This window comes from Loxodonta africana, chromosome 22, assembly GCF_030014295.1.
Source record: "Loxodonta africana isolate mLoxAfr1 chromosome 22, mLoxAfr1.hap2, whole genome shotgun sequence".
Classification (NCBI taxonomy): Eukaryota; Metazoa; Chordata; class Mammalia; order Proboscidea; family Elephantidae; genus Loxodonta; species Loxodonta africana.
The window spans coordinates 61,141,906-61,168,737 of NC_087363.1; the positions used below are offsets into that span (position 1 = coordinate 61,141,906).

General features: G+C 39.9%; 2 protein-coding genes across 2 annotated transcripts in view; one reads left to right on the forward strand and one right to left on the reverse strand.

The window, feature by feature from the left end:
• Positions 1-5,730: 5,730 nt before the first annotated feature.
• Positions 5,731-9,660, forward strand: LMOD3 (leiomodin 3). Its single transcript, XM_003410000.4, has 2 exons — positions 5,731-6,024; positions 8,224-9,660. Exons 1-2 carry the CDS (start codon positions 5,731-5,733, stop codon positions 9,592-9,594), a joined length of 1,665 nt encoding a protein of 554 aa, XP_003410048.3. The 3' UTR covers positions 9,595-9,660.
• A 15,138-nt stretch (positions 9,661-24,798) lies between these two features.
• The window catches only part of ARL6IP5 (ADP ribosylation factor like GTPase 6 interacting protein 5), a 28,580-nt gene continuing 26,546 nt past the window's right edge, over positions 24,799-26,832 (reverse strand). The window contains exon 3 of the mRNA XM_003409794.4: positions 24,799-26,411. Within this exon, the coding sequence (XP_003409842.1) occupies positions 26,239-26,411 (173 nt within the window). The 3' untranslated portion in view covers positions 24,799-26,238. The remainder of the gene's footprint in view (positions 26,412-26,832) is intronic.

The window sequence follows — 26,832 nt, forward strand, 5'->3', positions numbered from 1 at the left end:
TAAATGTTTCTGTGGTTATCCATGAAATACAACAATAATAATATTTAGCATTTATTGAGACCTTATTCTAAGACAGAGGTCCCCAGGCTGTGGAAAATTCCACTGCCTCAAGCAGCTTACTTAATACTCCCCATAGCTTTACATTAACATCCTGGTTCCCTTTCCTTAACTGCTGCTCCAAACTAGAAGAAACCACCGGAAACCAATTTAGGGTGCATTGTTAATATTCTGGGTAACCTTTTAGCTCATTAAGTACCTTATACATAGTAACCTCCCCACCTCTGGGTGGAGTTTAACTGCCATTTTCTGAACGTGCAATGCATAGCATTATATGTCAAACCTATTGTGCCTTCATAGTACAATTAAGAATGTTGCTGCTGTATCCTGTATAAACCCCGTAAAAGTAACCCTCCCTCTCATCCTCACTGAGCAGTCTTGGAGGCCACAGCCCTGACTGTTCCTTTCCTTGCACAACAAAATAAAGGCACCTTTCTACTCTCCCACCTCGGTCTGTTTATTGGTTGAGATGAGTTGTGCTAAGCAGAACCTCAGGTTTCCACCAAGCAACAGCTCTGTGCCATGTACTACCGTACTTAATTTACATATATTACCTCATTTAATTGCCATTATGCCCTGTGTTCTTTAAGAATTATTGTTCAAAGAGACTTAAAGATGCTTCACTGCTAGTTTTAAGGGTGGAGGAAGAAGACACGAACCAAGGAATGTGAGCAACTTCGAGAAACTAGAAAGGTATGGAAATAAATTCTCTCCTAGATCCTCCATAAGGAATGCAGCCCTTTCAACACATTTTGGACTTTTGACCTCCAGAACTGTAAGATAATAAAGTATGTTGCTTTACACCCATAAAAACAATTGTTCAGGTAAATTGGCAATATGTATCTGGGAGTAACTTAGCCATATGAAACTCTCTCAATCTTGGGATGCTCAAGGTAAACTATGGGGTAGGAAGAAAATCTTAAAAGTTCCATTTTCATCTCTTATTTGATTTTCCAATTCTCGTGTATATTTCACTATGTATATAACATAGAACAACATATGTGAATAACTTGCTAGTAATTTAATAGGTATATTGGGGATAACCAATCCAAACCAAACCAAACCCATTGCTTTCAAGTTAACTGACTCATAGCAACCCTATAGGATGTGTAGAGCTACCCCATAGAGTTTCCAAGGCTGTAATTTTTACAGAAGCAGGCTGCCACATCTTCCTCCTGTGCAGCAGTTGGTGGATACAAACCTCTGATCTTTTGGTTACCAGTCGAGCATTTAACCACTGTACTACCAGAGCTCTTCATATTGGGAATAGAAAACCAAACCAGACCTGTTGCCATCGAGTTGATTCTGACTCATAGGCACTCAATAATAATGAGGGGGAAAACTTAGCCAAACGTACGAAAGCTTCTAATATTTTCACATTCTTTGGCCCAGCAATTTTACTTCTTGGATTTTATTCTAAGGAAATAAAGTTGCATGTGTACAAATATTTAGCTACAGGGATATTTATTGAAGAAAACAATATTGTGCTTGTGAGAACTGAAATAGTCTAACTATCCAACAATCAGTGATTACCTACATAATTTATGATGCATTTATATGAAGAATCCTAATAGGAAGCTATTAAAAATTATGTTTGCAAGACCTAAATATAAAATCTAAAATGATAAAGATCATGGAAGAAAAAATAGGGACAATGCTAGGAGCCCTAATACATGGCTTAAACAGTATACAAAACATTAGTAACAATGCACAAACACTAGAAGAGATACTAGGTAACTGGGAGCTCCTAAAAATCAAACACGCTCACCCGAAGACTTCACCAAAAGAGTAAAAAGACAACCTACAGACTGGGAAAAAACTTTTGGCTACAACAAATCTAATCAGCATCTAATCTCTAAAATCTGCAAGATACTCCAAAACTTCAACCACAAAAAGACAAATAACTCAATTAAAAAATGGGCAAAGGATATGAACAGACACTTCACCAAAGAAGACATTCAGGCAGCTAACAGATACATGAGGAAACTCTCACAATCATTAGCCATTAGAGAAATGCAAATCAAAACTACAATGAGATACCATCACACCCTAACAAAAAAAAAAAGGCTAACATTAATCCAAAAAACACAGAATAATAAATGTTGGAGAGGTTGTGGAGAGATTGGAACTCTTATATACTGCTGGTGGGAATGCAAAATGATACAACCACTTTGGAAATCTGTTTGGCGCGTCCTTAAAAAGCTAGAATAGAACTACCATATGATCCAGCAATCCTACTCCTTGGAATATATCCTAGAGACATAAGACCCTTTACACGGACAGATATATGCACACCCATGTTCACTGCAGCACTGTTTACAATAGCCAAAAGATGGAAACAACCAAGGTGCCCACTAAGGGATGAAGGGATAAATGAATTATGGTATATTCACACAGTGGAATACTATGCGATGATAAAGGACAATGGTGAATATGTGAAACATCTCATAACGTGGAGGAATCTGGAAGGCATTATGCTGAGTGAAATGAGTCAGTCGCAAAAGGACGAATATTGTGTGAGACCACTGTTATAAGAACTCAAGAAAAGTTTAAACACAGAAGAAAACACTCTTTGATGATTACGAGGGTGGGGAGGGAGGTAGGGAGGGGGTATTCACTAATTAGATAGTAGGCAAGAATTATTTTAGGTGAAGGGAAAGACAACACACAACACAGGGGAGGTCAGCACAACTGGACTAAACCAAAAGCTAAGAAGTCTCCTGAATACAACCAAACACTTTGAGGGACAGAGTAGCAGAGGCAGAGGTCTTGGGACCACGGTTTCAGGGACATTTAGGTCAATTGGCATAACAAAGTATATTAAGAAAACGTCCTGCATCTGACTTTGGTGAGGGCCCCTGGGGTCTTAAAAGCTAGCTAGCGGCCATCTAAGATGAATCAATTGGTCTCAACCCACCTGCAGCAAAGGAGAATGAAGAACACCAAAGACACAAGAAAAATATGAGCCCAAGAGTCAGAAAGGGCCACATAAACCAGAGACTCCATCAGCCTGAGACTGGAAGAACTAGATGATGCCCAGTTACCACCAATGACTGCCCTGACAGGGAACACAACAGAGAGTCCCTGATGGAGTGGGATACAGACCTCAAATTCTAGTAAGAAAACCAGACTCAATGGTCTAACTGAGACTGGGGGGACCCCAGATGTCATGGCCCCAAGACTCTCTGTTAGGCCAAAACTAAAACCTTTCCTGAAGCCAACTCTTCAGACAAAGATTAGACTGGACTATAAGGCATAAAATGATACTGGTGAGGAGTGTGTTTTTAGCTCAAGTAGACACATGAGACCATGTGGGCAGCCTCTGTCTGGAGGTGAGATGAGAAGGCAGAGGTGGACAGGAGCTGGCTGAACGGATATGGGAAATACAGGGTGGAGAGAAGTGGGCTGTCACATTGTAGGGAGAGCAACTAGGGTCACGTAACAATGTGTGTATAAGTTTTTGTTTGAGAAACTGACTTGAATTGTAAACTTTCACTTAAAGCACAATAAAAATAAAAGGAGCGTTAGCCACCTAAGTGAACATACAATGACTCAGAGCACCTGGGGCAAACTCCTTAGAAGCAGAATTAAAGAATAATAATCAAAACAAGTGATGTGATGTGTGTGTCACTGGCTATCGGCATGAGGCAAACATTCTCATAAATAAATGCCTCTTTACCCTTAAAAAAAAGTTGTTTGCTGTTGTTGTTGCTAGTTGTTGTCGAGTCAGTTCCAACTCATGGAGAGCCCATGTGTGCAGAGTAGAACCTCTCCATAGGGTTTTCAAGGCTGCAGTCTTTTGGAAGCAGATCTTTGGGCCTGTCTTCCGAGGTGCCTCTGGGTGAGTTCAAACTGCCAACCTTTCAGCTAGCAGTCAGTCGCTTAACAATTTGCGCCATCCAGGGATTCCTAAAAATTATGTAGTAGTAGAATACACAATTGCCGAGAATAATAAATTCTGATTTTGTTAAGTGAAAAAGCAGATAAAAGGTTATAGAGTTCATATGCTTGGAAGAAAGAACTAGAATGATATAAGGGACCAGTTTTTTCTTTGTACTTCCCTGTGTTAGTCTAACTTTTCTATGGTAAATATGTATTTTTCAACTCAATTTTTTGAATAAGTATTATATTCACAAAGTTCAGTATTTCGCAATTACAAAAGGGTCTACAGCAACAAAGTCTTTTTCCCATCCCTGTCGCCCAGACAGGAGTCCCTGGATGGCACAGTTGGTTAAGCACTCAACTACTAACCAAAAGGTTGGTGATTTTAACCCACCCAGAGGCACCTCAGAGGAAAGGCCTGGCAATCTGCTTCTGAAAGGTCACGGCCTTAAACCCTATGCAGAGAGCAGTTCTACTCTACACACTCTGCATAGCCATGAGTTGGAATGAACTCAATGGCAACTGATTTATTTTGTCGTCGTCATTCCACAGACAACCCATTCCTCTCTCTAAAAGTTATTGTTTTCTTGTGTATCTTTTCAAGAATATTTTATGTTTATAAATTTTTTACATTTACATATATTCTTTCCCCTCTTTATCACACAAATAATATCATGTAATATATGCTGTTTTGTACTTTGTTATACAAAATACATTCAATTTTGCTATATACAATTAAATAATTTTGTATGTCATTTCACCCATAGGGGAATTTATCTGGAGTTAAAAGTACAGTTGCTAAGTCAAAGGGTATGCCATTTGTAATTTTGATAAACATTGCTCTCTGAAGTTGTATATTATATATATATAAAAATTTTTTTTTTCAAATACACATATATATGTATTTGTGTATGTATGTATATATAATCTCATGATTTCTTCTAGGGCTTTAATGGTTTGGGAGTTTTTACATTTCAATTTTAATTCATTTTCATTTATCCTGGCTTAATAGATACTTAACAAGAAAACAAATTAACATATTAAAGTCTTCACTCATAGTGGAAATTCAAGTGCTGGTTGTCCCCATTGGTTAGTTCACAGGATCGAGATGCAAACAAGGACATCTTGTGAAGTTCAGCTTACAGAGCAGATGAATATCACAGCAAGCCCTCTGCTGGGCTGTGTACAGGTTTTACCTGCTTCCCGAGTCACATTGTAGCACAGAGGCAAGCCTGAGAGCTTGATTTCCACCTTCAAGTGAATTTTTCCCTGCAGTAGAACTCTGGTTGCTGGTTGGATTTCCCTTCTGAAATATTGTAAGTTACTGCAATGATTTACATCAGAAGAAGCGGGTTCCCCTGTAGTATTGGGGTATGTGTGTGTATGGGCTGCATGCATTTGCGTGTGACCATGTGAGAGTGATAGGAAGAGAACTAATTTTATTCCTGCAGGGATTCTGTAGGCCTGTTACTCACTGGTGAACAGAAGCAGCTGTACTGAAATGTCAGATGGATTTGCACAGCTGACTCAAGTTGCCGAAAAGAGAACAGCATAGTAGCTCCATAAATTGACCGTATCCAGCCAACCCCTGCTTAATATAGACCCGGCATGAGCTTAGCTGCAGTCACTTCTAGCTGCTCAGCGAACACCACTGAGCTTCTTAGGAGGAAAATATCTCAAAGTAGCGTTGACCTGGGACACTTGTTAACTGGGGAAGCTTCTTGAGCCTTTTTTTTTTTTTTTAATCATCTTCCATTATTTCTTCTTTTCTAATAGAAGGGGAAAAAAAAAATGTCAAAGTACAGCAAGAACTCAGACCAAGAAGAACTCTTGGATGAGGAGATTGACGAAGATGAGATCTTGGCCAACTTGTCCCCCGAAGAACTTAAAGCACTGCACTCTGAAATGGAAGTCATGGCTCCTGATCCAAGGCTGCCCGTGGGAATGATCCAGAAGGATCAAACTGACAAGCCACCAACAGGAAACTTTGACCATAAATCTCTTGTTGATTATATGTATTGGCAAAAGGCATCCAGACGCATGCTGGAAGACGAACGCGTTCCTGTCACCTTTGTGCCTTCTGAGGTAATCAGGGCTTTGTGTACAACAGCGAAATGGCTGCCTGTGGCAGGGCTGCCAGGTGTCCATGTTGTGGGTATGGCTTCTCAAGGCTCCAAAGTTTTCTTCTTCCTTTTTGTTCTTGCCATATATATATATAAACTTTTTGATATATAGTTGTGAGGGAAAGTTTGATCATTTCTTGTAAATATCTCTTTAAAACATTTCTATGGTGTTTCTGTGCGAGAAAAATCTATATTCTATAGCCATTGCACTTAGTTCCTTAATTTATAACCCAGAAGCACTTGTCTTACCTCTATTTTAGCTCACAGGTCCTTTGAGAAGCTGACAAGTGCCTGTCACCGGCTCTCTCTGACACATCCATACATACGTAGTATTCCATGTGTAATTTCTTGGGTTTCACGGACCCCTGAAGCACAGCCACACCCTCTACAATTAAACCAATTCAAACAGCCAAAAACGTCTAATATTCCCACAGTACGTCGGATATCAGTGATGCCATTTAGAAACCAAACCAAGAGCTCTTAAGCTGTTTTTAAGATAGTTCTTTCTTGAAATTTTTTTCTTAAATAACATTTTATTGTGTTTTTGGTGAAAGCTGACAGAGCAAGTTAGGTTCCTATCTTGAATTTTTTTTTTAGATCTGAAAGCTAGAATTGTGGCCCAAACTATGAACTTATTGTACATCAGTCTTACATTTTTTCACGTTCCACTTACAGATGATCTAACGTAAGAATACAGAGATCTCGCTAGGTAAAGTCTCTTTTGGTTATGCCTGCTGATACAAATATCACGTTACTATTAGGCAGCCTGTGAAGGGAAGTTGTAAATAGATTTCATGGTCAGGAAAGTTTGAACATGCATTGAGTTCCAGGTACAATTTGCAGACATTTTACAGTTGGAAGTCAGTGGGTTAAAAGCCAATTCTATCTGAAAGCCAATTTCAGAAAAGAAACAGATTGGACACTTTAACTTTTTTTTTTTCTTCTGCTATGAGAGAAATGGGTTAGGTGAGAAATGCTTTAGGTAGTTATAGTGACTGTTGTCAGCTGTCGGTTCCAGCATACACTAGGTCCTGAGCAAAAAGATCAAGTTCTTACTTGGCTGAACCTGTATAATTGCTACACCAACTTCCAAAATGACACCTATGACGTACATGTATTGTGGAGCAAAGTATACTAACTGATGGGCAAAAATCCAATAAACAGTCTTGGTAAAAGACTCTCATTTTCCTTCTCAGACTAAGCAGTTGTTTATAGATCTCTCTGCGTAGTCCTTTTAAATCTATAGGTGGATCTGTCTCTGAGGTGTCTCCCTTTAAATTAAACTGGCCTGGTAAACCTGTCCCTGGAGTGGCCAGAGAAGTTTCCACTGAGCTGAAGAGACAAAATGAAAGCTGAGGTTTTTGGTAAATTCCAAAATATCAAACTGCTCTCATTTTCCCCCCAATATATTATGTTTTGAGGAAAATCTGATGTATATGTTACAGTAGATTAGCACGCATTTTAGGGATGTAAATTTTAGTTAGAGCAATAAGGAAATTACTGTAACCCGGGGCTGTTTAGTACAAAAATACCTATTCAGCTATACGCAAAACAAAGGCTTCAATGTATTGACAGACAGCTCTAGAAAGTTTTCAAAAGTTTTTTTTTTTTTTTAACTGCTGTTGGAATTGAACACCATTTCAAAAACAAAACAGATCCTGAAAACAAAATTAATTAGGTCTCCTTTTAACATCTGGGATGAGATAAAAAGCCAAAAATATGTGTTTGTATACGTGCATGTATCTATCTAAACTTTATTTTGACAGTATTTGCTTACAAAATTAACATGTGTTTTGTAAAAAACTCAAACATTGTAGAATTACATCACGTAGAAAATTAAAGTCCCCCAAATGCTTCCACTCTTGACAGTTATCTTAGTTGTCATCTCCTTGCTTCAGAGATAACCCATAATTCAATAAATGTTCCAACAGGTCTTTTTCCTACACACATGTTAACTTTTATATATTGTATGTGTGTGTTTATGTATATTTACGTATGCACACACATAGACAAATGGAATACTATACACACTGTTTATTGGCTTGCCTTTTTTTTTTTTTAACCTGACAATAAATTTTTTAGGTTTTTTCATATCCAGTCAATATTGCTTTAATATTTCCTTACTGCTATTTATTCTAACCCTCAAAAACCTCTCCTTTAGGAAAATACACAAGAACAACATGAAGAGACAGACAAAGGTATTAAAAATGTGTCCCAATTTTTGAAAGAAAAGCTCATCAAAGAAATAGCTGCCAATAAAAGAGAACCAAAGGGCAGCAACACTGTCCAAGAAACAGATAGTAATGAAGAAGATGCAGAAGCTGAGGATGATGAAGACGACGGAGAAGATGAAGGTGAAGAGAGTGACGAAAAAACAAAAAGAGCAAAGGAGCAAATCAGAAAGAGTGAGAGCAGTTGCCAACAGATAGCAAATAAAGCATTTGAAGAACAGAAAGACAGACCAGAGGTTCAAGAAAAAAGTGAGAAAAAAATATCAAAATTAGACCCTAAGAAGTTAGCTCTGGATACCAGTTTTTTGAAGGTAAGTGCAAGGCCTTCAGGAAACCAAACAGACCTGGATAGAAGTTTGAGACGCGTTAGGCAAAATGACCCTGACGTGAAGGAACTCAACCTAAACAACATTGAAAACATCCCCAGAGAAATGTTGCTGGACTTTGTCAATGCAATGAAGAAAAACAAACACATCAAAACCTTCAGTTTAGCGAATGTGGGTGCAGATGAGAGCGTAGCCTTCGCCTTGGCTAACATGTTGCGTGAAAATAGGAGTATTACCACTCTCAACATTGAGTCCAATTTCATCACAGGAAAAGGAATCGTGGCCATCATGAGATGCCTCCAGTTTAATGAGACCCTAACAGAACTTCGGTTCCACAATCAGAGGCACATGTTGGGCCACCATGCTGAAATGGAAATATCCAGGCTTTTGAAGGCGAACAACACTCTCCTCAAGATGGGCTATCATTTTGAGCTCCCGGGTCCCAGAATGGTGGTAACCAATCTGCTCACCAGAAATCAGGATAAACAAAGGCAGAAAAGACAAGAAGAACAAAAACAGCAACAACTCAAGGAGCAGAGAAAATTAATAGCCATGTTGGAGAATGGGTTGGGGCTACCACCTGGGATGTGGGAGATGTTGGGGGGACCAATGCCAGATCCCAGAATGCAGGAGTTCTTCCAGCCTCCTCCTGGGCCTCCCAGCTCCAAAGCAGTCCCCTTTAGTCGACAAAATGAAACGAAAAAGCCATCACAGCCTCCGCCACACAAGACTGACCCTGACTCCTTCCAGGGGGTGAAGCTGAAGCGAATCCAGCGCAAATCTTGGAGGCCAGATGCCAGAGAATCACCCGAGAAAACCAACCTCAAAGATGTGATCAAAACACTCAAACCGGTTCCAAGAAATAGGCCACCCCCACTGGTGGAGATCACTCCCAGAGATCAGCTCTTAAACGACATTCGTCACAGCAACGTTGCCTATCTTAAACCTGTAAGTAGAAAAAGGGAGAAACAGTGAATGAGCACCAGAATAAATGTGTCCCAACTCTGTTCCTTGTTAATTTTAACACGAGGAGACACTTAATAGTTGTGACTAACTGGGTTAGTCTGAGCCAGCAAGAGTTACCAGCAGATCTAAATGACTTGTTATCCTGAAAGACACATCTTTAGAACTTCTGTGACAAAATAATGTTAATAGCTAACACTTAGTGAGCACTTACTCCAGGTCAGATTTGTTGTATGAATTAACTCATATAATTATTCTGACAACCCTATAAGGTATGTGGAGTCCTGGTGGCGCAGTGGTGAATAGCTTGGCTGCTAACCAAAAGGTTGGCAGTTTGAATCTATCAGCTGCTCCCTGGAAACCCAAGGGGGAATTCTACTCTGTCCTATAGGGTTGTCATGAGTCGGAATTGACTCAATGGCAACAGGTTTGGTTTGGGTTTTTATAAGGTATGTACTGTATTCTCCCATTTTATAGAAAGAAAACTAAGGCTTAGAGAAGTTGAATAACATGTCTAGGAGAAACAGCTAGGAAGTGGTAGAGCTGACATTGAAACCCAGTTCTGAGTTCAGGGCTAAGCCTTATTCATCCACCATTCTGGCTGTGACCTTTCAAAAGCAGATTGCCAGGACTTTCTTCTGAGGTACCTCTTAGAGAGCTCGAACCTCTAACCTTTCAGTTAGCAGCCAAGCACTTAGCCTTTTGTGCCACTCAGGGACTCCCACCTGCAAGTGCATACTCAGAGTTAACACCATCCCAGCTACTAGAGAGAGGGAAGAACTCGCTGTAAGGAATAAATAAGGGAAAGGTGTAATTAGGCCAGTCATTCGTAGATAACTGAATGCTTCCAAAGGAGCCCTGGTGGCCTAGTGGTTAAGCACTCGGCTGCTAACTAAGCGGTTGGAGGTTGGAACCCACCAGCTGCTTCAAGGGAGAAAGATGTGGCAGTCTGCTTCCATAAAGGTTACAGCCTTGGAAACCTTATGGGGCAGTTCTACTTGGTCTTATATGGTCGCCATAAGTCAGAATGGAATTGACTTGATGGCAGTGGGTGGGAATGCTTCCAAAAGGTTGACAAGCAGTTGGTTCTTTTTAGTACATGGAGAGAGACTGCCTGTAGTAACGTTCGTGGTCTTCATCGTTAGGCAGGTGGGCAAATGGTAAACTTCAGGTTAGCTTGCCCGTGAATGAACAGAGTTTTAAAGTATGTTAGTATTATTTCAGTTTTAGTATTTGGTATTATTCACTGTTTCTGCTGATACGAGAAAAAGGTCTAGTCCTTGCTGCTTAGGTTGCTATTTAACTGGCAGAAATGTTTTTTTTTCTGCTATTACCATGATGGCATTTTTGGAGGTGGGAATCTACTGAAAATTAATTGTTATTTTAAAATCTAGTGAGGAATTTAGCCAAGAGATTATATTAACAAAATTTTCAACATATTTTATTATAGAGATTCCCAACTGTTTCAGCACTTTTAAAACAAATTTCCATGTAAGCTTGTTCTTTTTTTTTGGCAAAAAGTTAGTATTTATTAAATTTTTAAAAAATAATTTTTATTGTGCTTTAAGTGAAAGTTTACAAATCAAGTCAGTCTCTCACACAAAAATCCATGTACGCCTTGCTACACACTCCCAATTACTCTCCCCCTAATGAGACAGACTGCTCTCTCCCTCCACTCTCTCTTTTTGTGTCCTTTTCGCCAGCTTCCAATGCCCTCCACCCTCTCATCTCCCCTCCAGGCAGGAGATGCCAACCAGTCTCAAGTGTCCACCTGATCTAAGAAGCTCACTCCTCACCAGCATCCCTCTCCAACCCACAGTCCAGTCCAATCCATGTCTGAAGACTTGGCTTCGGGCATGGTTCCTGTCCTGGGGCAACAGAAGGTCTAGGGGCCATGACCACTGGGGTCCTTCCGGTCTCAGTCAGACCATAAAGTCTGGTCTTATGAGAATTTGGGGTCTGTATCCCACTGCTCTCCTGCTCCCTTAGGGGTTCTCTGTTGTGTTCCCTGTTGGGGCAGTCATCAGTTGTAGCCGGGCTCCATCTAGGTCTTCTGGTCTCAGGATGATGTAGTCTCTGGTTCACGTGGCCCTTTCTGTCTCTTGGACTTGTAATCACCTTATGTCCTTGGTGTTCCTCATTCTCCTTTGATCCAGGTGAGTTGAGACCAATTGATGCATCTTAGATGGCTGCTTGCTAGCGTTTAAGACCCCAGACGCCACTCTTCAAAGTGGGATGCAGAATGTTTTCTTAATAGATTTTATTATGCTAATTGACTTAGACGTCCCCTGAAACCATGGTCCCCAGACCCCTGCCCTTGCTACACTCGCCTTCGAAGCATTCAGTTTATTCAGGAAAATTCTTTGCTTTTGGTTTAGTCCAATTGTGTGGACCTCCCCTGTACTATTCACCTAAAGTAGTTCTTATCTACTATCTAATTAGTGAATACCCCTCTCCCACCCTCCCTCCCTCCCCCCTCTCGTAACCACAAAAGAATGTTTTCTTCTCAGTTTAAACTATTTCTCAAGTTCTTATAAAATGGTCTTATACAATATTTGTCCTTTTGCAACTGACTAATTTCACCCAGCATAATGGCTTCCAGATTCTTCCATGTTATGAAATGTTTCACGGATTCCTCACTGTTCTTTATCAATGTGTACTATTCCATTGTGTGAATGTACCACAGTTTATCCATTCATCCGTTGATGGGCACCTTGGTCGCTTCCATGTTTTTGCTATTGTAAACAGTGCTGCAATAAACATGGGTTGCATATATCTGTTTGTGTGAAGGCTCTTATGTCTCCAGGATATATTCCAAGGAGTGGGGTTGCTGGATCGTATGGTAGTTCTATTTCTAGCTTTTTAAGGAAGCGCCAAACCGATTTCCAAAGTGATTGTACCATTTGACATTCCCACCAGCAGTGTAGAAGTGTTCCAATCTCTCCACAGCCTCCCCAACCTTTATTATTTTGTGTTTTTTGGATTAATGCCAGCCTTGTTGGAGTGAGATGAAATCTCATTGTAGTTTTGATCCGCATTTCTCTAATGGCTAACGATCCTGAACATTTCCTCATGTGTCTGTTAGCTGCCTGAATGTCTTCTTTAGTGAAGTGTCTATTCGTATCTTTTGCCCATTTTTTAATTGGGTTATTTGTCTTCTTGCAGTTGAGTTTTTGCAATATCATGTAGATTTTAGAGATCAGGCGCTGATCAGAAACGTCATAGCTAAAAACTTTTTCCCCGTCTGTAGGTAGTCTTCTTACTCTTTTGGTGAAGTCTTTGGATGAGCATAGGTGTTTGATTTTTAGGAGCTCCCAGTTATCTAGTTTTTCTTCTACACTCTTTACAATGTTTTGTATACAGTTTATGCCATGTATTAGGGCTCCTAACATTGTCCCTATTTTTTCTTTGATGATCTTTATCATTTTAGATTTTATATTTAGGTCTTTGATCCATTTTGAGTTAGTTTTTGTGCATGGAGTGAGGTATGGGTCTTGTTTCATTTTTTTGCAGGTGGACATCCAATTATGCCAGCACCATTTGTTAAAAAGACTGTCTTTTCCCCATTTAACTGTTTTGGGGCCTTTGTCAAATATCAACTGATCATATGTGGATGGATTTATGTGTGGATTCTCAATTCTGTTCCATTGGTCCATGTATCTGTTGTTGTACCAGTACCAGGTTGTTTTGACTACTGTGGCAGTATAACAGGTTCTAAAATCAGGTAAAGTAAGGCCTTCCACTTTGTTCTTCTTTTTCAGTAATGCTTTATTTATCTGGGGCCTCTTTCCCTTCCATATGAAGTTGGTGATTTGTTTCTCCATCTCATTAAAGAATGTCATTGGGATTTGGATCAGAATTGCATTAAATGTATAGATCACTTTTGGCAGAATAGACATTTTTATCATGTTAAGTCCTACCCACGAGCAAGGTATGTAAGTCTCTTTTGGTTTCTTGCGGAAGGGTACTGTAGTTTTCTTTGTATAAGTCTTTTATATCTCTGGTAAGATTTATTCCTAAGTATTTTATCTTCTTGGAGGCTACTGTAAATGGCTTTGATTTGGTGATTTCCTCTTTGATGTTCTTTTTGTTGATGTAGAGGAATCCAACTGATTTTTGTGTGTTTATCTCGTAACTTGATACTCTGCTGAACTCTTCTACTAGTTTCAGTAGTTTTCTGGAGGATCCCTTAGGGCTTTCTGTGTATAAGGTCATGTCATCTGTAAATAGAGATACTTTTACTTCTTCCTTGCCAGTCTGGATGCCCTTTATTTCTTTATGTAGCCTAATTGCTCTGGGTAGGACTTCCAGCACAATGTTGAATAAGAGTGGTGATAAAGGGCATCCTTGTCTGGTTCCCGATCTCACTGGGAATGCTTTCAGGCTCTCTCCATTTAGGGTGATGTTGGCTGTTGGCTTTGTATAAATGCCCTTTATTATGTTGAGAAATTTTTCTTCTATTCCTATTGGCTGAGAATTTTTATCATGAATGAGTGTTGAACTTTGTCAAATGCCTTTTCTGCATCAATTGATAAAATCATGTGATTCTTGTCTTTTGTTCTATTTATGTGGTGGATTACATTAATTGTTTTTCTAATGTTGAACCATCCCTGCATACCTGGTATGAATCCCGCTTGGTCATGGTGAATTATTTTTTTTGATATGTTGTTGAATTCTATTGGCTAGAATTTTGTTGAGGATTTTTGCATCTACATTCATGAGGAATATAGGTCTATAATTTTCTTGTGGTGTCTTTACCTGGTTTTGGTATCGGGGATATGGTGGCTTCATACAATGAGTTTGGTAGTATTCCGTCCTTTTCTATGCTCTGAATACCTTTAGTAGTAGTGGTGTTAACTCTTCTCTGAAAGTTTGGTAGAACTCTGCAGTGAAGCTGTCCAGACTAAGGCTTTATTTTATTGGGAGTTTTTTTTTATTACCTTTTGAATCTCTTCTTTTGTTATGGGTCTATTTAGTTGTTCTACCTCTGTTTGTGTTAGTTTAGGTAGGTAGTGTGTTTCTAGGAATTCATCCATTTCTTCTAGGTTTTCAAATTTGTTTGAGTATAGTTTTTAGTATTTATTAAATTTGATGGCAGGTACATGGGTATTGGTTATATATATATATTTTAATTTGATTGTGTTTTAGGTGAAAGTTAACAGTGCAAGTTAGTTTCTCATTCAAAAATTTATGCAGAAATTGTTTTTGTGACATTGGTTGTAATCCCCTTTCCATTCCAGGTTTTCTGTGTCCATTCATTCAGTTTTCCTGTCCCTTCCTGCCTTCACGTCTTTGCTTTTGGGCAGATGTTGCCCATTTGGTCTCATATACTTGATTGAACTAAGAAGCACATTCCTCACATGTGTTATTTTTTGTTTTATAGATCTGTCTAATCTTTGACTAAAAGGTAGACTTCGGGAGTGGCTTCAGCTCTGAATTAGCAGGGTGTCCAGGGAGTCCTAGTCTTGGGGGTTCCTCCAGTCTCTGTCAGACTGGTAAGTCTGATCTTTTTTGGGGAATTTGAATTTTGTTTTACGTTTTTCTTCCGCTCTGTCTGGAACCCTCTATTATCATGCCTGTCAGTGTGGTAGTAGCTGGGCACCATCCAGCTTTTCTGGGCTCAGGCCGATAGAGGCTTTGGTTGATGTGGCCCATCAGTCCTCTGGACTAATATTCTCCTTGTGTCTTTGGTTTTTTTCTCCTTTGCTCCGAATGTGGTGGAACCAATAAATGTATTTTACATGGTTGTTCTCAAGCTTTTAAAACTTCAGACACTACTCATCAAAGTCAGACGTAGAACATTTTCTTTACAAACTATGTTATGCCAATTGGCCTAGATGTCCCCCGAGACCATGGTTCTCAGCCCTTAGCCCTCAGCCCTGGTAACTCAGTCCATCAAGGTGTTTGGATGTGTCTAGGAAGCTTCTATGGCTTCGCCTTGGTCAAGTTGTGCTGACTTCCCCTATATTGTGTGTTTTCTCTTTCTGTTTTAAAGAGCTTTGTCTTAGTCATCTAGTGCTGCTATAACAGAAATACCACAAGTGGATGGCTTCAACAAACAGAAGTTTATTCTCTCACAGTCTACTAGGTAGAAGTCTGAATTCAGGGCGCCAGCTCCAGGGGAAGCCTTTCTCTCTTTGTTGGCCCTGGAGGAAGGTACTTGTCATCAATCTTCCCCTGGTTGAGGAGCTTCTCAGCACAGGGACCATGGGTCCAAAGGACGTGCTATGCTCCCAGTGCTTCTTTCTTGGTGGTATGAAGCCCCCCCGCCCCCATCTTTCTGCTCGCTTCTTTGTTTTATATCTCAAAAGAGATTGGCTTAAGACACAATTTAATCTTATAGACTGAGTTCTGCCTTGTTAACATAACTGCCACTAATCCCATCTCATTAACTTCATAGAGATAGGATTTACAACATATAGGAAAATCACATCAGATGGCAAAATGGTGGACAGTCACACAATACTGGGAATCATGGCCTAGCCAAATTGATACACATATTTTGGGGGGACACAATTCAATCCATGACAAACTTTATATTCTAAAATATAATTGGTACTTATTCGTGTGTGTGTGTGTGCCCTGTATTCTTGTCTCCTAGTAATGCAGAATTATCAACATTGTGTTTTTCTAAATCAAAGAAGACTTCCATCTGTGATTAAGAGAGTCTCTGATTCTTCTCGGGCAGCAACCAGGGTGAGAACACCAGAGGTCATGTGAGGTCAGGCAAGGGTCCTTTTTCTGCCCACGGGCACAACCCCAAGGCTTTCTGCACCTGCTCTTCCCAGGCTGCCAGGCCTCCTTGGGGGAATAGATTAGGGTGTTGCTTTGAGAGAAACTAGCTCTATCATTTCTTCTATAACCAGTCACTGGTAAAGCATATCCAAACTGCCTTGGTTGCTATACAGTCAGAAAACATTAGTCTGAAGGGAGTGAAGTATTTTTTAAATCTACATAAAGGGGGCAAGTGGACTCAGAGTAGAAGAGAAAAAGAAATTCAGATGATCATCTGAACCAAGTCCCTGCCTTCTGAGGGAATGTTCTACTGAGAAAATCTGCTTCCCCCAGTCCATTCCATTCCATTCATTTACCCGTTAATGCAACAAATATGTAGGTAGTGCCCCCAGGTGCCAGGTACTGTGGGAGGGATCAGGGCTGCTGGCTCGATCTCCTGGAGTTTCCAATGGAGGGGGTTACAATTTTCATGGACAAACACTTCAGCTTTAAGTTCAACAAAAGCCTTTAAAGTCATGATAATTGCAAAAAAGCAACACCCCACTTTTTTCAAATTTCAATCAATTCTAAAATGCTATCAGTTTTAAGTTTTTTTTAATGTTTTCTTTTTAAATATTCTTTTTTAAAAAACCCAGTGTCGTTGAGTCGGTTCTGACCCATAGTGACCCCACAGGACAGAGCAGAACTGCCCCATAGAGTTTCCAAGGAGCACCTGGCGGATTCGAACTGCTGACCCTTTGGTTAGCAGCCGTAGCACTTAACCACTATGCTACCAGGGTTTCCTAATGTTCATTAAGGAAGAAAAATATGCTGCAAAGTAAACTCTGTCTCATGTGTTTTGAATGATTGTTTTACATGTCAGCTTCTGCTTTGAAATGGCTTCCGTCTCTTCCAGGGAACTGGTGATTTCTTTTGCCTTCGGGTGCCTGGCTTGGCCTGTGATAGGCAACTTTTTGCCTGTATCTCAGTTCAGAAATGCCACCCAACCTCACCTACTTGGTCCGGTAAAAGGCTCTGCAAGAAAAATGTGAAAATGCATCATTCCACTGAGGAAAACCGGCTTCACTAATATTAATTTGCTCCCCGTGGCTCTGTGAGGTGCCTGTCTGTATACACAGTGAAAGTCTGCTTTTAAAGGACATTTTTATTCTTTTTTTTTCTTTTCTTTTTATACTATTTTACGGATAGTACAAAGAGTGCCCATACACCTGCCACATTTTACCACATTGCATCATCATTTCTTAAAAGACGTTTTGGGTGGCAATAGATCTTCATGTGTGCGATACCAACAGGGCACTTAGCTCGTCAGAGGTGACAGCAGTACGAATGGCTGTGACATGTTCACACCTGGCTAGCTGTTTAAGACACCATCGCCTCTAAGACGCCTCCTGCTCTGGGAGCTGCTGAAATGTCACAAAGTGTGCATCTTTGGGTTAATGAAATACAGAAGATGCCATCAGTGGCCATATGGCCAAGTCCCAGCGGAAAGGGACATTTTTGTTCAAATGAGACACTACAACCCTCACTCTGCAGAGGTAAAACTAAAGTTTTTTGAGTTTCTTTTTCCCTCTTGCATCAGAGTAATGGGATACACTCCAAACCCTCAAGTCTTCAAATATGAGGTTAAAATGAAACACATTTTTAAAAATCTTGGGCTTTCTTTCTTTCTTTTTTTGATGCTGCTAAACTAGAACACTGAATGTTTAAAAAGATACTTAATAATTTTATTCTAAGTAAAAACTTAATACTAAGTTTTTTTTTTTTTTTATTAAGTCATTTATTCTTAGAAAGCTTTTTTTAAAAACTTCACGTTTTCCGCTCCTGGACTGAGAAATATTATTTTTTATTTACTAGAGCACATCTCGATGAGTAGTCAGCTGGTATTTTAAAAATATATCTTTTCATTTTAATGCTTATTCCTCTCCTGCCCCACCCCTGTGGTTTGGAACCTCTGAAGTGAAGTTGCCAGCAAAGAATAAAGGAAAATTCTGTTTACTTGCTTGGATCAATTGCTACCTCTGCTAAGAAACTATTATTTCAATTTAGTTTGAAATGTTTATTCTGTGGGCCAGGGATTGAAAACTGGTGGAGCTCAGGCCAGATCTACAGCCCTGTTTTGTTTGGCTAAAGGATTTTTGTACAATTTTTAAATGTCACATGAAAAAAATCCAGAAATCTGGCACCATTTGAAACATCAGATCTGGCTATACTAGGCTTGCATTTACATGGCACTAATCAGCTGGATCTGTGTTTTGGCTTCTTCCTTGAACTAGGTAATGAACTCCCTAGTTTTTCTCAGTCCCCACATGCCCTATTGCCTAACACCTGGCTTGCTTTACTCATTTACATTACTTACCTGCTTCTGTAGACTTTTACATTTTTTTTTCGTTTTGTTGCCGTTGTTGTTTTTAGCTATGTTTTTAAAGTCTTCTCTAACAAATAAACTGAATTTATTAGATAGTGACTAATTCATTTCCCCATGATTTGATATCTCTGAGTCAAAATGGTATCAGTCCAATGCAACAATGTTAGGCTCGTACAGGCTTATCTGTCCCTGGCAAATGTATGATTTTCTTTCATCCTTTTTAAATTCTGTGGTCTGCTCACTGCCTACCATCCCAGATGAGTATTTATACTTTGCATGGAGATAAAGTCCCATCTGCCAACAACTGTTTAATTCACTGAGCCAACTACATTAATAGCACATCCAAGATTCTGTGCCAATCAAAGTAAGTATTTTAACATTCACTCAATTTCACTTTGGGCTCACTTAATGAATATGGATTGTTTCCAGTCAATTGCTGAAGTTTGACCAAAGACACTGCTAAATTTCTTCTATGGACAGACTTTAGTATGAGAGCATCATGAGCTACCTTGGTTAGCCAAAAGACCCCATAACCTGTTAGTAGGTGTTACAGAAGGGAAGATGATAGACTCTTGAGTCTCTCTCTTCATCTCTGGCCGTTTCTTCTTTGTCTCAGCATCTTCCTTCTCTTTAACCAGCTTCTCTTGATTCTGTACTTGTCACAATTTTCTACTCTTTCCCATCTTCTCCCATTGTTTCAACTGTCACATAATCTAGGACAAGACCCAAATCTCCCTTTCCCTTTTGCCCACCCAGGCGTTTTCTGAGCACCTTCATTTAATCTGTCCCCAAACCAAGCTCATTTATTTATTTTATTGTGCTTTATATGAAGGTTTATAGAGCAAATTAGTTTCTCAAACAATTAATACACATTGTTTTGTAACACTGGTTGCCAGCCCCATGACATGTTAACACTAAACCAAATTCTTTTAGAACTGTTGTTTCTGGTTCACAGTATCCCATGGTGCCTACGTTCTCCCCCTTATTCAGGTCTAAAACCACAGACTTATCTTCAGCTTCTTGTTTTTCCTGCCCCCTCTTTCTCGCCTCCCGTAAAGGAACCGGGGGATCTAAAAAAAGCCAAAGCCAAACCTAGATTTTAGCTGAGGAAGTGGTATGATTTGTATAAAGGGAGACTCCATGGGAGAAAGGACTTTAATACTCAAGACCATCTCAAAAGAGCATATTGACCAGGAATTAGATAGACCAGAAACTGCTCCTCTCTAATGCATGGTGGGGAATAAAATTTTTTGATATACGTCTTTTCAAAAATCTATGATTCCCATACCTGTCAAGTTGATTCTGATTCATAGCGACTCTGTAAGAGCAGAACGGCCCTACAGGGTTTCCAAGCCTGTAAATCCTTACGGAAGCAGACTGCCACATCTTTCTCCCACAGTGCAGCTAGTGGGTTGAAGGCTGGGCAGGCAGCAGCCCATCCAAGGCCCTCTGTGGCAGGCAGGATACTGGGAAACATTCCTAGCCAAAGGTCCTGAGCAGAGAACTGGCTATAGGACAAGCCATAGCAGACAGCCAAAATGGTTCATCACACTGGCAGGTGGCATGGGGCAATAGAGCGAGAAACATTCTTAGTCATTATTATACAAACTCTGAGCATCCCTTGGGCCACTGACCCTTCAGTTAGCAGCCAAGCACTTTACTTACTGCGCCACCAGGGCTCCTTCCCCATAAGGTACAGAGGTGCTGTAAGAGAGGTACGCAGGAGTCACCGTCCTAAGGTATACCATTACTTGGAAATCTGTAAGAACTTGCCTTATCTTTAAGCTGCTCCCATGCAACACACCGATACATATGATTTGCGGTCTTGAACCTATGTTGCTCTTTATAGTTTTTTTGCCCTCAGAGGTTTTCCAAATAATAGTTTATTTTTTAATTTTATTGACCATCCAATTACGAGGAAAGACCAGTTTTAAAGAAACATAGTTTATATTCTTGTGGTTGTATTTTTGGAGGCAGTGTATAATGGTGGTATAAGACTTGGGCACTGAAATCAGGCAGATCTGAGTTCAAATCCTGGCTCTGTCACTTCCTAGCTGTGTGGCTTTAGGCAAGTTACTTATCCTCTCTGTGCCTATTCCCTACTTACAAGGGTATTGTAGGATACATTGAGATAATGTTTTAAAATAAGTATTAATGTTGATTACTAAATTGTATTCTATGACCCAATCCATTTAACACCTAGTGAATTAGATACCGCTATTGTCATTTTACAGCTGAGGAACTTGGTGCCTAACATCATACACCTTGTAAGAGCTAGTGCCTGGATTTGAACCCAGGCAGACTGCAGAACCAGGCTTCTTGTGTCTATGATATGCCTCACCATTTGCTCAAAGCCCTTGGAAAGGTCTCTGGCATCAGAAAATGCCCAAGGAATAGTGACTGTGGTTGCTATCATTGCTTTATCATGATTTGGGGGTGGAGGGGAGTCTCTGATCAGAATTTTTAATCCATTCAACATCCTTAAAAGAAAACAAAACCAAACTCATTGCCATCCAGTCAATTCCCACTCACAGCAACCCTATAGCACAGAGTAGAACTTCCCTATGAGGTTTCCAAGGAGCAGCTGGTGGATTCAAACGGCCGACCTTTCAGTCTGCAGCCATAGATGTAAAACCTAGTGCCATCGAGTCGAGCCACAGAGGTATGTAAATTTCATAATTTTTGCTGTAATGCATTTGAATTTCCAGGATTAATTTCGCCCCTTCAAATAATTAAATCACAGGTACAGCTGCCCAAAGAGCTGGAATAAGGGAAACAGAATCGTCTAGAAGATCAAGGAATTGAAATAATGACTCTTGGATTAGAGCTTGGAGACTATTTCAACACAATTCTTCAGGATCCAGGTGGCAGAACTGGGAACAATGTTAACATCTCATTGGGGTATTTATGAAAGAGGAGAATGCTTGGGTCATGACAAAATAGGGGCTGAAGGGGAAGGGGAAAAGAGGTAAACTATTAATATCAAGGGGCAGCATTTTCTACTTTCAGTTGATTTGAGCGACAGGTAATATCGAGAGTCATATTTCCAGAGGCAGAAACCAAGTTTAAAAAAATAAACGTTTGCCTTACTATTGCTCTTTACTGGTAAATAACAATACATACCACGGAAGTGTTAGCTATTATATTCCCAAGTTTTCTCCTTCCATTTCCTCTGCTATAATTCATCAGCCATAGTGAATGTATCTTAAAGGGAACAAATCCTGTTTTACCCCATGGAAATGTGAAGGGTGAGCTGAGAGCTACAGACCCTTCTGATGCTTTGTAATGGGAGAATTGTTCATTAGCTCTTCTCTGGAGAATCTGTTGAGATTTCCAGTTTCCAAGCTTGTCTGGCTTACTCCCTTGGGCCACTCCCCTGATGTTTCAAAATGTATTTCAGATAAGGTTATCTGTGACAGGCTGAATGTCACCAGAAAAAGAATGACAGGAAATATAAGCCTTGCATATACATAAAAATTTCCCCCAGTGAGTTTCCATACATATAGGCATGATGGGAGATAATATGCTGTTCTTGTAGGAATTTTTAAAAATAAATAATATTGTTATCGATAAGCTTTTGATTTTAGCTAACTACATTTTCTGGTTTGTTTGCTTTTTGTTTTGTTGTTGTTGTTTTAAAGATTAATCTGTGAGTCTAACTGAATCCTATTGCTCCTCTCAAAAATCTTGTAAAGGAAACTTGCTTGCAGGATTAAACTTAAACTCCTTAACCTGTCATTCAAGAACCTCCGCTATCTCACCCCATTTGCTAATTCAGCGTCATCTCCCACAAATCCTTACACTCCTCTTGAGAAAACACCCTGGGCACACCCCTATGCCTTTGCTTTCCTTAACCCTTCTACAGAACACTCCTCTTCAAGAGACTTCCCTCCTGCTCTGAGTTTACCCAAGTCCCACCCAGTCTTCAGAGCCCAGGTCAGGTCACACTTCCTCCACAAAAACCTTCCCCAACAACTCCAACCTGTTCTTTCCTTCTTCCAAGTTCCCAGAGCCCTTAGTTGGCCACCCCAGCCATTGGGTACATAGAATTTGAGATTTTGTAATTCTAGAGGTGGTGCAAACCAGGGCTTCCAACCGGTTCTAAATGGTTCAGTCATGGCTGAGAGAAACAAGGCAGGGCTTAGAACTGGTTCGGAGGTCAAAGCAGTTCAGTCACAGCCGATGGAAACAAGGGCAGCTTAAGCGTTGCACAGCAACCACATCTCTCATGCATGGGCTTTTGACCTGCGTAGGAAACAGGCCGTGATGCCGCACTCTAAGATGGCAGCCGACCTTGCCGTTTTGAATGTGTGTCACTATCCACAGTCCTGTCAATAATCCAATCTTCTGCATCAGGCTCCTGAAAGTTTCCTGATGGGAGAGATTGGAGGGACTGTGGAGGGCGACAAACAAAGTGGCCTGGTAGGCCACAATCTTTGAGGGGAGCACTGCTGTTTCCTACTCACGTCAAAAGCCCACCCCACGAGATTTGGTTGCTATGCAGTGTGTACACTGCCTTTGTTTCCTGTGGCCATGACTGAACCACTTCGAACTGGTTGGAAGCCCTGCCTTCTTTTCACTGGCCATGACTGAACTGTTCAGAACCAGTTCAAAGCCCTGGTACAAACCTAGAATTAGTACATCAGGCTTTGGCGCCTTTTCTTTCCTTACCTGAGTCAATAATTGGCACCTGCTTTCTGTCTCCTATAATGTAATAACTCACCCATTGTCGTCAAGTCGATTCCAACTCATAGCAACCCTATCTATGGGACAGAGTAAACCGCCCCACAGGGTTTTCAAGGCTGTAATCTTTACGGAAGCAGACTGCCACATCTTTCTCCCTCAAAGCGGCTGGTGGGTTCAAACTGCGGAACTTTTGGCTAGCAGCCGAGTGCTTACATAATAAGCAAAACCAAAAAAAAAAAAAAAAAAAAAAGATGGGCTAAAAGAAAATGAATCTGTTGGGACAGACTTAAAAGCAATACATTATTTGAAAGGACAAGGCATGGGAAAGAAATATGGTGTTTCTATTTTTTAAAGATAAGTTAGTGTTTACAAAAGTATCCAAATTTAAAGTGTTACCAAAAACCAAACCATTCCCATTGCTGTAGATTCCCACTCATAGCAACCCTAAAGGACAGAGTACAAATGCCCTATAGGGTTTCCAAGGAACAACTGGTGGATTTCAACTGTCGATCCTTTGGTAGCAGCCAAGCTCTTAGCCACTGCACCACCAGGTCTCCAAACAGTGTTAAATAATTTTAAATCCAAGTGATTAATTTTAGTAGAGCCAACAGCTAATAGCTTTGTTTTCTCCCCTAATATTTCTACAGAACATCTTTGCATATAAGCAGGATAGTTAAGAAAAGGCTGCAATAGATAAAACTTCTTAAGAATCTAGCACATTCTACGTCTAAGAGGCTAATCTCTACTTTTCAAACCTTGACGTCTATTAGTAGTAGACATTCTGGAAAGCCCCATGCGTTTGCTTCCAGTCACAGCAACAAGAAAGTCAGGAATTTCAAAAAGTCCTGATAGCCTCGAAACAGGACTTTCACCTGAGATGTGCACAAGGAAAACGTGATCCCATTTCATGGCTTACTGCCTCAATACCCAGGTTTTGTCAAGAGAGAGATGAAGTTGTTCACATGATGCTTTTTCCACAACATCCACCATCCCCACCCCAAAAATCCCTTAGTTGGTGAAGGTGTTAACTTGTTTTTAAAATGTTATTTTGATCTATGACATTTACATGTTATATTTTTCTATTCTTCTTCCAGAATTGACCACTAACAATTAGTAATTATCTTTTTTTTTTTTAATTCAAGTTGTCACTCTCTCCAAATTTACAGTATTTAGTTTGCAGAGTTTACTATGTAGAAAATGTAAGGGGCTAAAATGTGTATAAATCAATGTCAGGTTGCAAAAAGTACCCCACTGGAATTCAATTTTATTCTGGCTGGAAGTCTGTATTCATGTTTTATTAAATTGTATTTGAAACAAGCTAAGAGTATTTGCTGTATGGTATATCCCCATGGCTGATAGGGTTGTCACCGAACCTCTCAGATATTTAACACAGATGTTCATTAAATAAAATCTCACACACACAAAAAAAACACCTTTTGCTAAATTTTATTTTTCATATTTGGTAAGCGTACAGATTCTAGACCATGTCTGGGAAGTCATGGTGATAACAATGGGTAGAGATGAAGGCTGCAGGTTGGCTGAGAAATTAAAATGCAAGAAAAATTAGGAACAGCAAATGTTGTTGCTGCGTATTCTAGAACATACAGAGAGTTTCTTCAGCAAATACGGCTCCAATTGTCTGCACAACTCAGTGTTAGGGAAGCTTAAATGTTTTCTACTTTTTCTACGAAGTCACTAAATTGGCAAGCAAAACATTTCCTCTGATCTATTTCTAATACTAGTTTTTTTTTTTTTTATTTCTAATACATGGGAAGTAAAGAGAAGAAAGTAACGGAACATATAAATTCATGCTGTCTCAGCTCTAATGTCCATCTATAAAAGCATATGCTTATAACAATGCTACCTAAAATTTTTTATGAACTGCGCAAGCTGGTAATCATTCCCATTTTAATTCTTAAAAGTCTTTTTGCTCAGTCATCTAAAGATGCTTTTCAGTTTTCAAAAGATCCGCTATAACCATCCTCTTTTTGTCTCTAAGGAATTAATACAACGCATTCATTTCCTTTTTTCTCAATGTTCCAGTTAAAGTCTAAACAATGAAAAAATAAAGGAACCATTATCTAAGACACCTTTTTTTTTCCATTATAACAATAAAAATGTGCAATATCAACAGGACTAAAGTTTTTTTTTTTTTAAATAACGTCGGTGACATAGCTGTAACCTTAAAGAAGGTGACACTAAGTTTGCAACACATACCTGCTGGTGAAAACAGTATTTCAAAAATTTACAAAAATTTGACAAAATATTCCCCTAAACAGCCATCTTTATATTTGTAAACAAGGTATAAACTGGTTTATCCGGTTTCCACTGCACGTCAAACAGGTGGCAAAGTGATAGAGATCGCCTTTGATTTTAAAAAGAATCACAATAAAAACTAAACTAATTTATACTCCACACATTACAAGCCTAGGAAATACTTCTTGGAGAGGGATGCTGGAGGGATGAGAAATAGGCTAACGCCTGACATCATCTACTTTATCCGCCTTTCATTTACTCACATTTCTGGCACTTGACAAATACTTTTTTCCTATAACAGCATTGTTGCTATACTAGTCACAATTCTTTTATTTTCTCTTATTCCCTTAAAGAAATAAGGGTGATCCATCTCCTATCAGTTTTCATAAACACCTATGAAACTTCAGACGAAATTGGGGGTGGTTTTCTTTCTGTGTCCTTGTCTCTGTCACATCAGAGATAGCAAGAGCTTGGCCTATATACGCATGCTGCCATAGGGAGTTGGGTGGTACGTGCACCTCCTATTTCAAATACACAAACAGAAAGTAGATCTGGACAAGGGCAAACTGGAACTGAATTTCTGCTGTGACCCTATCACCAGGCCAGCGACGCTTTTATTCCTTCACTTTGCTGATATAGTCAGTGATTTTGTTCAAGTTTTCTTCCTGCTGCTCCAGAGCATCCAGGACAATGCCCATTGGGGTCTTCTTCAATCCTATCCCCTCCATTTTATTCTCCAGCTTGTTCTTGAGGTTCCGAAGTCTCAAAGACGCATGGATAAACATCACTGCAGGGAAACACGATATAGTTAGCACCAAAGCAACGGTTGTCTTTTTCCACATCAACATGCCACTCCCTCTCTTTCTACTTTTGCTAACGTGCCTCAGTTAGCTGTTGCCCAATCTGGTTCTTTAATTGATCCAGGCCTTCAAGTCGATCCTTGACTTAAACAAACTGGACTTGATTCAAAGCTCTTCATCGCGTCATAAAGCGTTCTTGGTGTGTGAAGGAAATGGCGTGTCCAGCAGGAAGGACCATAATCTGGCAGCCACAGCTCTCTCCTTCACACAGATACTGGCGTTATTATCCTGCAGATGCTACTCAAATGCCCTAAAATTTAAAAGGAATCATTGTGATTCCAACCTACATAAAAACTGATTTATGCAAGGTTTTCCAGAAAGAAACTCTTGCTCAATTCAGGGGTTATC

Coding starts and splice junctions, on each gene's coding strand:
- LMOD3 (XM_003410000.4), top strand. CDS start 5,731: ATGTCAAAGTACAGCAAGAACTCAGACCAAGAAGAACTCTTGGATGAG. Junction 6,025..8,223: donor TCACCTTTGTGCCTTCTGAG/GTAATCAGGGCT, acceptor CCTCTCCTTTAG/GAAAATACACAAGAACAACA.